Genomic DNA, 17,221 nt, shown 5'->3' with positions numbered 1-17,221 from the left:
AAGAAGAGTTCATAACAATTGTCCATTGCTAGCTCATCGTGGTCAATTAAAATGGAACTAATTACAGAAAAGTTAAAAGGGGAGAGCTGAAATTTTGAAACTATCCACCAAGTTGCCTTAAAGCCCACGCTTCTTTTTCTCTCACAAAATCAGTATATAAGGTGGTTCTCTACCTCTCTACCCAAATTTTTTTTCTTCAACAAACCCCTTTCAATATCTCAGTTCATAGTTTTTCTCTCTTCTTCTTGTAATAGAATAGCTCTATAGCTTACCTTATCTGACAAAATCCCAAGAGCTTGTAGCCTTGTATCGTTGATATATAGGTCTCTGCATATATAGTCTTCGTTAGAATTGAACCCTTTGCAGTTTCTAGTTTCACAGGATTTGCTTGGTTTTCTGTGTTGATCTTGAGATTTAGAGATTTCAGATTCATCAAATTTTCTTAGGCTAACAGCTATTGAGTGTCGAGCAGAAGAAATGGAAAACGTGTCTGCGTTTATCAAGGGAGATGAGCCGATGGAGTTGCCTCCTGGATTCCGATTTCACCCGACAGATGAAGAACTCATAAGCCAATACCTCTCCCCGAAGGTTATCAACAGTGGCTTCTCTGCGAGAGCTATTGGAGAGGTGGATTTGAACAAGTGTGAGCCTTGGGATTTGCCATGTGAGTCTTCAAAACCAAGAAACCATTTGTCTCTGTTTTCCTCTGTTTTCAATTTGGGATTTATTTGTGATGTTTTTTTTTTCTGACTGTGTTCTGTGATTGTGCTATGAAGGGAGGGCTAAAATGGGTGAAAAGGAATGGTACTTTTTCTGTGTGAGGGACAGAAAATACCCAACTGGTTTGAGAACTAACCGGGCGACTGAAGCTGGGTACTGGAAAGCCACAGGCAAAGACAAGGAGATTTACAAGGCCAAAGCCCTTGTTGGAATGAAGAAGACTCTTGTTTTCTACAAAGGAAGGGCTCCAAAGGGTGAAAAGACCAACTGGGTCATGCATGAATACAGATTGGAAGGCAAATACTCTCCATATAATCTCCCCAAAACAGCCAAGGTAGGAACTTTCATCTTCGTTTATTCCCCTGTTTTCCTCTGTTTCGTATATTTTTCTGATCTCTTTTGGTTTTGTTTTGTTTTCAGAATGAGTGGGTGATTTGCAGAATTTTCCAAAAGTGTAGTGATGGGAAGAGAACTCATATTTCGGGGTTGGTGAGGGAGAGCCCTTTTGGAAATGAATTCCACCCTTCTTTTCTGCCACCATTAATGGATTCTCCACCCTACAACAACAGTGACACAAGAACCACCACCGTTGGCGAAACATCGCATGTGTCCTGCTTCTCCGATCCAATGGAGGATCAGAAAACCCAGGATGACATTATCGACAGCTTCAACAACAACAACAACAACAATAACAACAACAACAACGACAACAGCATCGGCAGCAGCAACAGCAGTCATCCGTTAGCTTCTTCAACCTCATTTCCATTCAAGTCCTCGGTCCAGAACTCTTACTTCTCCAACCAAATTGCACCAAACACCGGAAATATGCAGTACCCCGATTCTGGTTTTTCGCAAGACCAGTCTATTATGAGGTTGCTGACTGAGCCACAAGCTCCAAGCATGAAGCGCAGTTCATCAAATTATTTGGGGGGTCAAGATGTTCCGTCATACTCAGCTGCTCCAATGGACTTTGATTCCATCTGGAATTACTGAACTCAGAGATGTGAAGGTTGAAGATTTTGTGGGATAATCTAATATCATTTACTATTTGTGTACTTGTATAGATTAGATCGTCCTCGTGGAGTTATAGAAGCACCAGGGAAATTAGTCCATGTATTTGAAAAAAAACAAAAAAAGACAAGTTGATTTACTTGAAAAGAAAAAAGTCTTAATGGAATGTAATCTTGTGTTAGTAGTGTAAACTCAATTCGTTATTGGTTTGATAATTCTTGTGATTTGGTAGATTTGTTATACTGTGGCAAAGGTGACATATATGATTTGTGTTGTTTCTCTTCAAGTTCAGTCGTTAGGTCACCAACCGATAATTCTACATGCCGTACATGCCATAGAAAGCCTTAATTCAGCAGCCAAAAGAAGGAAACCATGAAAAATGTGAACTTTAAACAAAGCAAAGTGCTGATCGATAAGCTAATTTTCCCTTGTTTTCATTTTGGATAACAGATATAATATATGCTCACTCTTTCACGTTAAAATAACGTAAATTAGTATCATTGAACAAATTAACTCGGATATATTTCATCTGAGAAACGTGTTACATTACTAAACAGATAATGGTGATACACAACATTAAAAGTGTACTAGATCATATCCATGTACTGAGATTGAATTATTAATGTTCAGTAGTTATATTGTTGATAAATGTTCAAAAGCAAAAAAAAAATTGATATATGGCGGATTTCTTGGGTTATTTGAAAAAGTGTCAAACGTATCTAATACACCATTTTACATAAATCATTCTCGTATACTGAATTAAATGTGGCGATGAATATTCATCTCTCACGGTAAGATAAACAAATGTATCACTAAACGTGACAACGAGTATATATCATTTATCTTAAGAAAAACATGAAGCATCGCTAAAGAACAACAAACCATACAACACATAGAAAGTGTCTCGAATTAGATCCATACCTTTACCAATTTCTTGATATTTAGAAACATTTAAAGATGTGGTCTGAGATCCATTTTTGAACAAATATAATCCTTATTTAACCATCCATAATGTGTTGGGTTTAAATCACACAAAAAAAACATCGGCATAATTAGATAGAATTTTTTGTAGTTTACAATTTTATTTGTCCTTTTTTTTTATCTCCAACATGACAACATGATATATGTAACAAAAAGTTTCACAAATTCGGGATTAGTTTAATTGTGACGTTAGATCATGTCAAATTGCTTCATCACCTTTAGCTATAAGAATACATTGGTGTGATTCAAATTTCAATCACCATCGGTGGGATTCAAAAACATGTATGGGACCGGAGTTCACATTCTGACATTCAGCCTCTTATTTCCACCTCAATTGGTCCCCATATCTGAATCCACATACGATCCATATCTTAAATCCAGATCCGAGTCCGCTTTGTTTCGAAGACACTATTAGCGATGAATGTGCTAAGCATGACAATTGTGTTTTTATATAGATCATAGCGGAAGTTATGTATATACTTAATTGCATCTAAAGTCTTGAATTCAGGCAATACGTATAAACGCAGACACCACATATATATTGCTCCACCTCCCCGCACTACCGTGTATGACCTTGCCTTGAACACAACTATAGTTGATCAAATTGGTGAACACTTTCTCAGAAACTTAAAGGTCCCATTATGGAGGAAATGACATAAGACATAACGGTTTCTTTGTAATATGACACCATGTTCTACTGTTGTCATTTGTCACCCGGAAGAATCCATATGTCATATCTAGTTTTATATATAATTTACATATCAAATCAGGTGTTATGCATGATTATATATGTATTAATATCAATTAACAAGGTAATTTGCTTACCCATGCATGTTCTAAACCTAATGTACAAAACTTCTCGGCTTCTCCCAAAACCAGAATGAATTTCTGAATAATAACGCTAGCATATACAGTTCGTACAGATCGAGTTGTACAATACAAGTTTGCAGGTTCATATATGTTTTAGTTAGTTCTCCAAACTGGCTGGACCTGATTATATCGGAACCCTATTCCTAATTGCAAGCCCTGCACGAAATAATCCATGCCATTTCTCGAATATGGGAATTTAATATTTTCTGAACTTTTCTGATCTCGCTCTTCCATTTAAGTTAGTCTTGTCTGGAACTGCAGAAAGAGACAAAAGTTCATTGCGTATATAATTCATATTTTGGAAGTATATATGTATGTAGACGTAATACCTCACCCTTGGTATGAAACCATGAATTTCGGTATCCTAACAACAGTGCTAGTTCGTCCCTTACTGTTTCATCACATATATCGTTAGTTGTTGAGTTACGTCAAACAAACGAACGTATACTCCAATATATTATTCACCCACTTGGCCTTGGCCTATGTGACTATGAAGTATCATGAACAGTAAAGGAATTAATATATATGCTCATAAGTCAAAAGCTAGCTCATTCATCCAAACTCTCACACCGTAAACCATCGTACGTACCATATGGCCTTTTTCACTATCAAATATGAAGGGCAAGAAATTGATCTTCCGAAATACATGGATATACGGTATCTATAAGCGTAAAATAAGATGTATTATGAGTTTATGATTCGCACGACTAATTATATTATTATAATACATATACACACATTCCTTTTATACGCGTACTTCCGACTCATGAATCTGATTCCATCATGTTTGGACTGTTATCTATTTTATGTTCAATAGTTACATATATACTAAATTAATCGGTGAAGAAGGGATTATAGATAAGATCAGGCATTGCTCTTGAAATGGAAATGAAGGGTTTTAGGGTTTATGACCATTACTGATTAGCTAGAAACCGACGAAAGCCACTCTCCCTTTCTCTCGAAATATAAGTGCGAACGCTCGACAGAGAGATTACACTCGGATTGGGGTCAGGCTTGCCCGTGCAAAACCAGGGAAGTAGATAACAACGTGTGGGCCCACAATGCGTCATCTCCATCGTTCACGTGGCAGGCGGAGAACCACGCTAGGTCATTCTGGTGCCAGGCCCGTCTTAAGTGGCCGCTCATAATTGACCAGGTGGCATGTTGGCGCGAAAGAGTTGGAGTTTTGCAGGGAGCTGGGTTATGCGCTCACGATTGTTTCATCACTGCGTGTGATCGAGAGAATGAGTTTTGAGTATGGATCGTCTGTTTGCTTGAGATAGAAATTGGAAGTTGGATGACCACAAGAAACAAGGAGCATAATCCTTATCTCCTAGCTAGTTTGTAATTGCGTATAATAGTATAGTTTGGAATCACTTAATTGTGATTATATGACTAATTAGTACAGATTTGTCTCCAAACGTATCAATGTATCTAACATGTTTCTTTGTTAAAAATATGGTATGATCGATCACTTTATGAATATGAAAGAACTGCAGTGTGAGATCTAAACTCGCCCATCTAAGCTACAAAACATGTACTTATGAGGTCTGTCTTCTGGAGTTATCGATCTTTAATTATACTGTTACTGTCTTCTACTACGCTTATGAGATAGAGAAGCCGGTATCGTCGTTTTCTTTGGTGAGGTCGAACAATAATTCTGTATTCATGAAGTTTTTTTTTTTTGATAAAAAAAGTTTGTATATGACAATATGACATGATTGACGTAATGACATTCTTAGTCGTCAGTCTTTTCAAATCTTTCACCGGGTACTTATACGTTAAACCTACTTTTATTCTCCCTATATATATATATTGACGAATGCATATTTGATTTAATTACTTACTATATATAGCTAGCTAGCGCAATGCGTCTATCAATATTTTAGTTACCAAGAATATTGTTATATGAATTCTTAAAAAGGAAATATGATATGTTAGTCATGCGTGCATGTATAGATCAGTTTGTTGATACTTGATAGGATTGTAACATTTAACAACACGTAAAGGTAGCTGCAGGCCGGTGTATCCATAACAACTCAGTGCTGCATATGAAAGGAGGAAATCAAGGTGATCACAATAAGTTACGCTCATGATATATATAATTTTAGGATGATAAAGTTTGTCAAATGTGTGTCGAGTGTAATCATGAGTGGATAAAATCCAGGATGAAAATAGTGTACATGCATTTACTTATGTTCCGGATAAGGTAGAAGCTAGAGGTGAGGAAGTTTCCAGCTGGCAAACTGCCCCTAGTTTCTTGCATTCTATTATTGTTACAGAATTATGTACTACTTAGTTTTTTCATGTTTCAATAAAGGTTGAAGCTAGAGGTCGGAGTGGAGCTCTCTTATTCTTGCTTAGCTAGCTTTCTTTGTTCCTGATATGGTCAACGAGGACTGAAAGTTTGCCTTATTTGGTAAAAGTTAAGAACTCTTTTGATCTATTCGTCTCAGCAGCAGGCACCACGTAAAATAAAGTCAATCAGTAGTGTAGAAGCATTCGGGCCTTTGTTCTTTTGCACAGGTTAAATGCATTGAACTACGTTTCGCTCTCATTCCTTCGATCATGTTCATTTGAATTTGGAAACTGAAAAGCTCTGACAAAGATGAAGGACGATAAGGTATATATATAAAGGATATATTATATTATATAAGTTGTGTACGTTGATCAATCAGGTAGCTAGGGTGAATTATTGTTCAACACGGTGCAATCGCGCATGACACGGTTAACATCAAATCCTTCTATAATAAACTTTTGGTTTATTTTGACCAAAATATAGTTAATCAAATCCTGGGAGTGCCTATTCCTTCTAGTGATCAGGATGATTGTTTTGTTTGGGGTCCTTCTCCTTCAGGCATGTTTACTATTAAATCTACAACTTGGTTACAAATTAATGATAATACTAAACATGATCAGATTGACTTGATAAAGAAACTCTGGAAATCAAATATCCAACCTAAAACAAAAATCTTTGGTTGGTTACTTCTCATAAAAAGATTAAAAACTATACATAGACTCTCTAGATTTGGTGTTATTGATTACAATTCTTGTCCGCTGTGTGATTCAGATAATGAAACAGTTGACCACCTTTTTTGGTGGATGTGATTGTGCATCTAAGGTCTGGAGAACATCTGAATTTTGATACGAGTATGGATTGGTCCAACGGCTATATCCATGTTTTCAAAAGTTTGTTCATTGACAAACTGCTATTTTTTTTGAAAAAAATTATTACTACTTGTTGGCAGATTTAGAAAGCAACAAATGAAGTTATTTTCAATGAAAAATAGTGAGCCCAATTGGGGTTGTCACAACTGCTTATCTTAATGGTTGTTTTTTTTTTTGCAAAACAGTAATTTTGCTTGTAAAGCAGGTTGGACATTCAAAACACTTATTCCACAATCATGTGGAGTCCACATGATACTGGCAATGTTAAAATCAATTTTGATGGTTCAGTTATTGGTAACTCCGCTAGTAGTGGTTTTGTATTCAGAGACCACAACTCAAGACCACTATTCTCATCAGCAAGGAAGATAGGAGATGCTTTTGTTCCGGTGCCCGAAGCCTCAGCCCTCAGAGATAGCCTTTTGTTGGCAAGAGATAGAGGATTTAGACACATTGAGGTAAAGGGTGATTCAAAGTTGGTGATTGGGGCTGTAAATGGGAATGTCAAGATCCCTTGGAGATTACGCAGCCTAATCCAAGATATCAAGACCATTTGCAAATGATTTTGAGGTGGTTGTGTTTAAGTATGTTCTAAGAGAAGCAAATTTTGTGGCCGATGATATTGCTTGTAGGGGTGGGCATAAAAAACGGAAATCCCGATCCCGTCCCGTTTCATAATAGTGGGATGAGACGTGGGACGAATAATTTATATCCCGCTTCGTCCCGTCCCGTCCTACCTTTAATGAAAACTTAAAAATTCTTATATATTTGTATGAAAATGAAACTAATTTATGTTCTTAATAACTCCAAAATTCTATCAACTCAAATAATAATGGTAAATTATAATATTTTGAACATAATATGCATTTTTTGTTAAAAATTCATTATTAAATGTTACTTTGTTAATGAAAAAGTAAAAATATAGGTTTTTATTTAACTTCATAGGAAGGTGGGATTTGTCCCGTCCCGTCCCGATCCCGTCCCGTCCCAACCGGGATTAATCCCGAGTGGAATGCATTCTTAAAAACCCTCGTCTCGTCCCGATCCCGTCCCGATTCAAAAGAGTGGGACGGGACGTGGGATGAGCCCCGTCCCGTCCCATCCCGTCCCGTGCCCACCCCTAATTGCTTGTGTAGGTCATAGTTATACTAATGATGTAACTTGGAACGACTTTGTTCCAAGTGAAGCGCGTAATGCGTTTTTATTTGACATTGTAAGTGCCGGATGTCCGAGAGGCTTCCGTTTAAGTTAATGTAATTTCTTTTCGTATAAAAAAACTGAACTTAAATGAAAAAAAATGTATTAGTTACTTTTTAAGATTGGCGCAATTACATAATAAAGACGTATATTATTATATCGTATATCGGTGTATGCTATGCAATTTAATATCATGTGGCCGCTATTATCAGCCACATATATATGCACAGCATATATCAATAGACCATAAACACACTTTGTTTTTTGGTCAAGAGACCATAAACTCTTGTTGCCGTGAAGATGGCTGAGAATTAAGTTAAAGAGTAGATACTGATCTAATTTCCGATAGAATATTGGGCTCACGGGCTACAGCGCACCTGGTCTTGTCTATAGTCTATACTAAAAGTAAAATGGCCACGAAAGCACTTATGAACCTAGAATCGGGCCCATATACCAAATTATAGATCATGGAGTCGCAACAAGGTTGCAAGCCCACATACATATAGCAGACTAAAGCGACTCATCAAATTAGTGAAATAAATCATTCGCTAATCAACTATTAATTTTCTTTTGTCTGAAATACAAATAAAAAATTAATTGTTATGTATGCTTCTTCCAAAAGACTAGTACGTACTCTAACAAATTTCTTCATGGCTAGACCGACGAGACAATGATCATCCGCTGCTGATTCGATTGTTCTAACTCAACAACTCAACAACTTTGTGCTAATGATCATTGATCATCAAATTATGCTATCTATATCAAATCATGTGCTTTAATATCATAGTTCAAGGTAGGAACTATTTCCCAACAACAAACTAAGGCATGCATGATAATTCAGGTGACCTCGATCGCAAGTTGCTTCTTTTTCCATTTTTCCCTTTATATAATTAATGCAATACCAAATCAAAGATTTGATTTCTGTGTCTTCAAAATGTCTTCGTTATACAAACTTGTAGTTCTTCTTTGTCATGACACGTATTTTTATATCCACATGAGATATATACAGTTAAAAAATACAAGTACGGGATTGTTATAACATGATCGAAAGAAAGTTAATTGGTAGCTTTTATACAAGTTACTGTACAAGTTTAAGTGTAGTTTTGTAATCTCCAGTAATAGTTAAAAAAATAAAATATCTCTCTTATTGTAAGTTAAATGTACAGACGATTGCTTAGCTTGTACTTGAACATATGGTGTATGGAAATCAACACTCCATTTATATTTGAAAATGACTCCTCGATTGCAAAAGTTGGTCGAATTACTCATAATATATATTGCAGAAATTCTTTTGATACAAGATTAGTTACATTTTCACTCAATTAGACTCCTCTTTACTGCTGATAAATTGCACATTACAGTTCAACTTGTAGCAATTCATTAGCTAGTTTGAAGATCAGGATTAATTTGCAAGTTGGAATGGACTATCATAATCCCATTTTTTTCTCCCCCTTTCTCTGCACCCGCGCTTTTAGAGGCGAAAATTTCCTTCCAACTTGACCCGGATCCAGCCGACTCCGGCGGTTTCAGGCGACCGGGCCAACCCAGATAGCTTTGTCTCCTCCTTGTGCGCCTCTCTGTGGTGATGAATCGTGGAGTAGCACGCCGGTTTCCACGCATCAAAGCCCGGAAGTCGACCCGGATACTCGTCGGTGACCCGGGTTATGTTCTTCAATTTTCCGGCGAGTTTAGGTTTCACCACCGGTCTCAAACTCCTTGCCTCAACATCGTCAACAACCCCTGCAAAGGTTTTGAGCTAAATCGAAATGTAAGAACTCGAACCAAGAAATTTTAATTCTAATGTTATTGATTTGAGATTTTTTGGAAATTTCAAAATTGGAGGTTTTAAGCTTTGATTTAGACTTTGTTGTGAACTAGAAAGTTGTTAGGAATGTCATTTAGATTGTAGTGGTGAAATTTGGTGGTCATTGGTGGCGGTCGATGAACAGTGGTGTCGCATGAGCAGTGTTCATGAATAGTATTGTGAACAGTGGTCATGTAAAGTACTCTATAAACAATAACTGTGAACAGTGTTATGTAACCGTTAATATGAACAGTGTTTAATAAAACAGTAAATTTGAACAATGTTTAGTAAAACAGTAAACCATGAACACTGTTTTGTGAAAACAGTGTTTTATGAACAACATTTAGCTGTACTGAAAATCGTCACATGATATTTTACATATGATTTTCTAAGCATTTTATCATGCTATTAGGTGACTGACGAAACGAGTGAGGAAATTACTTTCAGTGTCGTGGAAGTTGCACGCATGAAATAAGGTGAGTAAACCTCACAATGATCATCATGATCGAAGTAGTATTATAATTATTGAATTTAGTTTGAGTTGTCACTATAGTCGTTGCATCACTAATTTATAAAAATTATTTTAAAAATATATTTTGGTTTAAATTACATGAACTTGATCGTCTACGGTTCATGGGTAAGTAAAACGCTATTTTAATAAATAATTTTGAAAATGTTTTTGTGATTATGGACTATGGTGAATGTAAGTAAATCTTACTATGACGAGCCTACCCTTGGTGGTGACTCATATTCACGTATTCTTAAAAAGATCGAACTATGACATGTATATAATATAGTAGGTTGTGTATGTGTATAAAATGATAAATATGATACATATATATGAGTTGCTATATTATACACTGTTACGTTCTTATTTACAAATGAATTATACTTTGGCAACTATATTTATTTTATTTGAGCAAAAGTCGATTGTTGTAGTACAATAATATAGGTGGATTGTTATTGTATGTGGTTTAACATTCAATTTTGTTAAAACGTTTTCTGTATTCGGACATGTTTTTTTGTTTTCTGACGTGTGTTATGTTTTCGGACGTGTTTTTCTGTCTTTAGACCAGTCTTCGGACGTGTTGGCATGTTGGAACCTAGCCTTGGCCGGGCGAAAGTTACGATGTAGTTAGAGCTCTAGTTTGTTTGTCGGTGTACTGCATGAGGGGTAACAAATGAGTTACCAACTTATGAGTACTCATATTTTTGGGATATTTGGGTAACAGATGGGTTCCCCAATGCCCGGCGGTGTACTGCATGAGGGGTAACAGATGAGTACCTGGGTCTTATGAGTACCCGTATTATAAATGTAATTGGGTAAACATATGGGTTGCCTGATTTCTCATGATCACTTATATTTTCAGATATTATTAGACAACCAGATGGGCCGTCCTGTGACTCATGAGTGCATTTATAATTGAATGTTTTCAGTATTTACTCTCGTATTACTATGCATGTTATATTGTTGTTTTACTCATACGACCTGCACAACTTACCAGGTTTGTGTTTGCAACCCTGGCGCACCTATTCGATGATGTCGGAGATAGTTATGTAGATGTGGATTAGCAGAATTAGAGGGCTTTCGCTGAAGATTGTCGAAGATTTCTTTCTATTGTTTGTGGTGAGGATTTAGTGAATTTTACATTTCCATTTGTTGTGTATTATTCAAGTCGACTGATGATGTGGACTCAGTTTCGATACATTGTTATGATAAGATGATTTCAATATACTTAAGATTGTTTTAGAGTTTTCATAGATTCGAATTCAAATTTTTATTATTCGAAATTCGAGGTCGTGACATAGACCATAGACTTAATTAACACTCTAACATTAACAAAGATAATATATGTCTGAGAAGTTTTTTTTTAAGTCATATGTATGAACCCTAGCTTGCTGGAATGGACCATATGCATATATAAATTTTCTCCATTCTCAGTCTAGCTCTTATATATATTTCACTTTCGGTTTTATTAACATATATAGCAACCACGTGGGGCAGCATTGCTTTGACAAGTGTAATCTACTCATTTAAGAGGGTCTTTAAGAACTTGTTGGACCATAGATGATACACTAGAGCTGGCAGTGATCGAGTAGAATTTAAGATGGTGTCCCCATTAACATTGGCCAATATCTTCATCTCTTCTTCTTCAAGCTTGGTCATCCACTCCAGAAACGCAAATGTGTTTCAGAGTCTTCAATGGGGACCCTTCTTTTGTCTTTTCAAGCTTCAAATTATCCGAGTTCATCCCCACAAAACTGTAGATCCCATCGATCTCATAATTATCTGCTTTTTCATGCACCTCAAGATTACCAAACTAACCCTCTGAATTCCAATGATACTGCCATGGTTTTTGCAGCTGTAGCAGCAGTGGCTAGGTCACAATCACCTTCATCAAGCGCTTAAGTACCTCTTTCGTCAGGGAACCCTTTTGGACCTGGTTCAGTAATGGCTAACCAGACCCACGAAAAAGTTAATAAGCTTCTACCTACGCAAGCAAAGAAATGCTATATTTATTCTGATGATGATATGACGATTAATCATGGGCAACACTTGGTTTAGTCTACGGTCTGCTTCTGATTTTGAGCTTTATAGTGTATACTGTAATCAATATATGGATCTATGACGAATTCATTAAGCAGCCGGTCTGGTAGAGCTTTATGCAGCATGCATGAACTACAATTTATAGGTCTTTGTTCTGCTGCGCATAATATGAGCTGCCTAGCTACTCATTATTAAGAGTAAGGCAAATGTATCGAATAATTGATCAAGCAGTAACTTATCATGCAAGTGGTTAAGACTTTCTTGTAGAAGTTGGAATCCATGCATCCAACCTAACCCTAGCCAGTGCCGTTGTTTTCTGTATGAAATTATATATAGTAACTCTAAACATGCATATTCAATTCGTACCCGGCCTTATGGCGATCACACTGAGCTAAATACGTACATGATTGAATCAGTTCAACTTATTAAGAAGGGATAAAGAGTTTATCAGTACTAGATTATGTGAATTAAACAAGATTATGAGTTTTCTATTGAAAATACAACCATCTACGCCAGGCACCGTGCATAGAGTTTTCGGTTATCCACACTGCAAACCGGTCAGTTAACTGATCGAAACATAATTCGTATAGGTATTTAACGGTGTACGTTGTTGAAGTAAAACGTGTTGTTATTCGAAGGGAGGTAGCCTTAATCTCACCAGATCGACTTTGCAAACTTTCATGCTACAGGTTTCTGATGAAACTTAAATGCCTTTGACGGGTTGGACAGATTTGAATATGATCGACAATAACTGAGACTTCTTGCAGTCAATTATATCTGCAGCGGCCAATAACTACGAGGAGCAGGTAGAAACCACAGCAGTAAATTTGATGTTTCTGGACATGGTTAAAGAATTAAAGAGAAGTGGTCATTGATCCTTTGCTTGCTAATATGGAAGTCCTGCAGAGACGACCATATATTAATGATCGATGATGCATCACACTATCTATAGGTCACTACATCAGAAGCGGACCACTGGGGTCTCTGGTTGTGCTTACATTAAATCTTTACCTCTTTTAGTGTTTGAAACCCTAAAGCAGATATTGGGGGTGATCCTTTTGAACCAGTAAGAGTGTTAATTTTGCGTAGGAATAATTACAACCTAGAGGTGGCCAACGATGCTGTTCTAGGAGTTATTATGGCTCTATATATATGCAGCTAGCTAGCTAAATTTACTCAGATCGATCCTCTCGATCTGAATATGACTTTTATCAATGAACTGTTGCAGGGATAGTGTATAATATTGACGCATATATATACCTATATATACAGTCTTCAGTTTCTTGTAGAATTTGGTTTTGGTCCAATGGGCATTTCCTAGCTAGCTAGTTTCTTACAAGTAATAATAAAAGTTGCTTAGTTTTTCAAAAACATTAGTAGAATTATTCAGTAGAAGTATACCATTGTCATAAATTTGATATATGGTCCACAACTCAACATAGAATTAATTCATACCAAGTCTGATAATCTTTTGGACATATTATTAGGGACAATTTTTACTCACTCTTCATTTATTTCTTATCTTGTCTACCTTTCTTTTTATTTCATTACCATTCCCTGATCCATCGATAAATTTGAGAAACACCAAGACAAATAAATAAGCGAAGAGAACGAATATTTAAGTTGGAATTGAAGAAGGGCTCAATAATGTAGGGGGGTGGAGTACTGCTATTCCCTTCTTAAATGATGAGTCTACTGCACACTGAAACTGCGGGAAATGAGTGTTCATTGCGAAATCCAAAGATAAGAATAAATATGAGATGAAGTTAATTAAGAGAAAAAATAAAATCTTGGAAACGAGGAGGGGTGATCCTATATATGCAATTATTCTTGGTAATGTCTGCCAAGAAATCCAGTCCTCTGTCCTCAACCTTGCGGGAAAAGACAATAAAAACCATAGCCCCGTTTGGTTGATACGAAATCATGTTATAGAAAAAAGAATTAATTTCAGTTAACCATGTGTATGTATTGTTTGGTTGTAATTTAATATTAAAATGGAAATAAAAATGTAATTTAACTGAAAATTGATTCTCTCTTAAAATTTAAAATGAATTACATACCCCGATGTGATATTTTATTTCCATTCCTATCAATAAAGGCTAATTTCATTTTAAATTGTATCTTATTTTCTTATAAATGACTTTCAATAAAAAAAATTGATGGAATATCCTATACTAATGACTTATCAAAATAGTTCTAAATTTTAGATTTCAACATCTTCCAAACACCAACATAAACATACAAAAACTTATTTCATTCCAAATTAGGTTGGAATAAAATTAATTTATTTCCATATCTTGGCATTTCTGTCAACCAAACCCGCCCATAGAATTTTACACAAAGTAAGAAATGAGAAGGTAACTAGGGCAAGAACCAAGGGTAGTTCTGTCATTCGAACTGTACATATAGACCCTCTCTCTGCCAGAAATTAATTTGTTTATCCCATTCATGTCGCTGACCTTTCATTCTCATCCCTCTGCCCATTTCTTTGGTTTAATTTGCAAACCAGAGATATCATGATGCCTTCTCTTTCGACTTTCATATAAAGATCCACGAGCACTACCTACTTCCCTCACTTAATACTCACTCTAGTTAGTGTCGACGATCTCCAGTACGTACTTGAGTCCTTGCCAAGTCGAAATGGGACGGTCACCGTGCTGCGACAAAGTCGGGTTAAAGAAAGGTCCCTGGACTCCAGAAGAAGACCAGAAGCTCTTGGCTTATATCGAAGAACATGGCCATGGAAGTTGGAGAGCCCTCCCAATCAAAGCTGGTGAGTTTCATCCCTACAACCACTAGTACTTCTTATCTTTCACTTTAGTTCTGAGTTTAAGTTTGTTAATTTCATTGTATAGGGCTTCAGAGATGTGGAAAGAGCTGCAGACTGAGATGGACAAACTATCTGAGACCAGATATCAAGAGGGGGAAATTCAGTTTACAAGAAGAACAGACCATTATTCAACTCCATGCCCTGTTAGGCAACAGGTATAAGCAGAACTAATACATCTCTTGTATACTTCTGAATATTAATTATTCCTGTTTCATAATGGATCAAGCTAGCTTCAGTCCATCTTACTTACCAGTCTTACTTTTCTCTGCGACACCAAAGTACAGATCGATGGAAGAAATTTTTTAGTATTACATGACGACATTCATTCATTGTGATTTCCCTTCGATCAGATGCAGAAGTAGTGTATTTCGACAAGTACTTCATCATCTAACTAATAACATATTTTCTTCATATTTTCTTCAATTTCAAAACCATTGCATTGTTTTGGTCTTCAGAACTGCGCTAATTAAGTACCATATGATTTACTGTATCACTGGAAGACCTTTGAATGTGAAATGACTTCTCGCATTTACTTTTCAACAACTCACTGTCTAAGTATCTAACATCACCTACATACATTTGCAAAATTTTCATTTTGACCTGTGAATTGACTTATCAATCTTTTCTGGGTTTCCTGACACATCTCATAGTTTATTTATTCTTCGTCTTTAAACATGAAAATGAAGAATCTTCAAAATGTATAATCCTTTCAAAATTCAAATTTTGAAGTGTGATGATGATGATAGTGTGTGTGTGTGTGTTTGCTACTGAGCTCATTCGTAAAAAAAACATTTGACAGTACTCCAAACCTGACATTTTCGATCGATTGAATAACTAGTTCTTACTTCGTATCAACAGAAAAAAAATAGTTTTTTTTTTCACTCAGCATATTCGTGGAGAGATCGATTTTATATGCAGTTCGGTGTTTTCATAGTTTTGCGGTCTCCAGTTACTAAGACGTTTACTTGTCTTGTATGCCTAAGGTGGTCGGCGATAGCAACACACTTGCCGAAGAGAACAGATAATGAGATAAAGAACTACTGGAACACACATCTGAAGAAGCGCTTGGCCAAAATGGGAATCGATCCTGTAACCCACAAGCCTAAAAACGACACCCTGCTCTCCACTCACGACGGTCAGTCCAAGAACGCCGCCAACCTCAGCCACATGGCTCAGTGGGAAAGCGCCAGGCTCGAAGCCGAAGCTCGGCTCGTTAGGGAATCGAAGCTCCGCTCACACAGCTCCCTCATCAATCAGCTGACGGCGGCCGCGGCCGCGGCTGCTGCTTCAACGTCATCCTCGTCAGCTCATCAGTTGCTTCTCATGAAGGGTCAAAGTCTTGATTCTCCAACATCTACGCTCACAACTTATAACTCTGAGAATGTGGCACCTGGGATTATGCCATCTTCTATGATTGAGTTTGTGGGTTGTTCCGGTGCTTCCTCCGGTGATCATCACGATCAGACGGCTGCCATTAACGCCAAAGAGGAAGGGGACATACAAGTTCAAGATTGGAAACTAGGGTTTGGGAACATGCCGTCATCATCAACCCATTTTGGCATTCATGACAATGTCACATGGACAAGTACTAATGAACAAGTTCGTCATGATCGGGGAATTGGCAGCGTTGATGAGGTGGCGGATCAAGAAGGGTTTACCAATCTCTTACTTAATAACTCCGTTGATCGTGATCAGAGTATGTCGGATGGAGGTGGTTGTGATTCAGAAAACGGTGGCAGTGCCGGGAGTGACTATTATGAAGATAACAAGAATTACTGGAATAGTATTCTCAATTTGGTGAATTCTTCTCCCTCACATGATGGCTCTCCAAACTTCTAAGAGAAGTTCAACTGTCTTGATTAGTAGAGGTTTGATTTTCACGGTATAGGATTCATGTGCGGTAATTGCCAGAGCAGATTTTGGTTGCTTATGCAATGATTTTCATAGCTAGAACGAGAACTACTGGACCAGAATTGTAATAAGCTTGACATGCATGCATATATGCGTATGCTTCATTGGTCTTCTTGTGAAAGCAAATAATTTACAGTTCTGGCTGTATTTTGCTCTCACGTGAATTGTTAATATACTAGCTACG

The 17,221-nt window shown here is 36.9% G+C and overlaps 2 protein-coding genes across 2 annotated transcripts; both read left to right on the top strand.

Annotated features, from left to right (window-relative positions):
- Nucleotides 1-217: 217 nt before the first annotated feature.
- LOC126798286 (NAC domain-containing protein 92-like) lies at nucleotides 218-1,904 on the top strand. The gene is made up of 3 exons (XM_050525205.1): nucleotides 218-664; nucleotides 777-1,054; nucleotides 1,141-1,904. The coding sequence occupies exons 1-3, from the start codon at nucleotides 478-480 to the stop codon at nucleotides 1,711-1,713; spliced, it is 1,038 nt and encodes a 345-aa protein (XP_050381162.1). The 5' UTR covers nucleotides 218-477; the 3' UTR covers nucleotides 1,714-1,904.
- A 13,013-nt stretch (nucleotides 1,905-14,917) lies between these two features.
- Nucleotides 14,918-17,063, top strand: LOC126800872 (transcription factor MYB106). Its single transcript, XM_050528293.1, has 3 exons — nucleotides 14,918-15,069; nucleotides 15,152-15,281; nucleotides 16,110-17,063. The coding sequence occupies exons 1-3, from the start codon at nucleotides 14,937-14,939 to the stop codon at nucleotides 16,963-16,965; spliced, it is 1,119 nt and encodes a 372-aa protein (XP_050384250.1). The 5' UTR covers nucleotides 14,918-14,936; the 3' UTR covers nucleotides 16,966-17,063.
- The last annotated feature ends 158 nt before the right edge of the window (nucleotides 17,064-17,221 follow it).

Source organism: Argentina anserina, chromosome 6, assembly GCF_933775445.1.
Source record: "Argentina anserina chromosome 6, drPotAnse1.1, whole genome shotgun sequence".
NCBI lineage: Eukaryota > Viridiplantae > Streptophyta > Magnoliopsida > Rosales > Rosaceae > Argentina > Argentina anserina.
The sequence above is the reverse complement of the archived record's forward strand: the minus strand, read 5'-3'. Positions and strand labels throughout refer to the sequence as shown.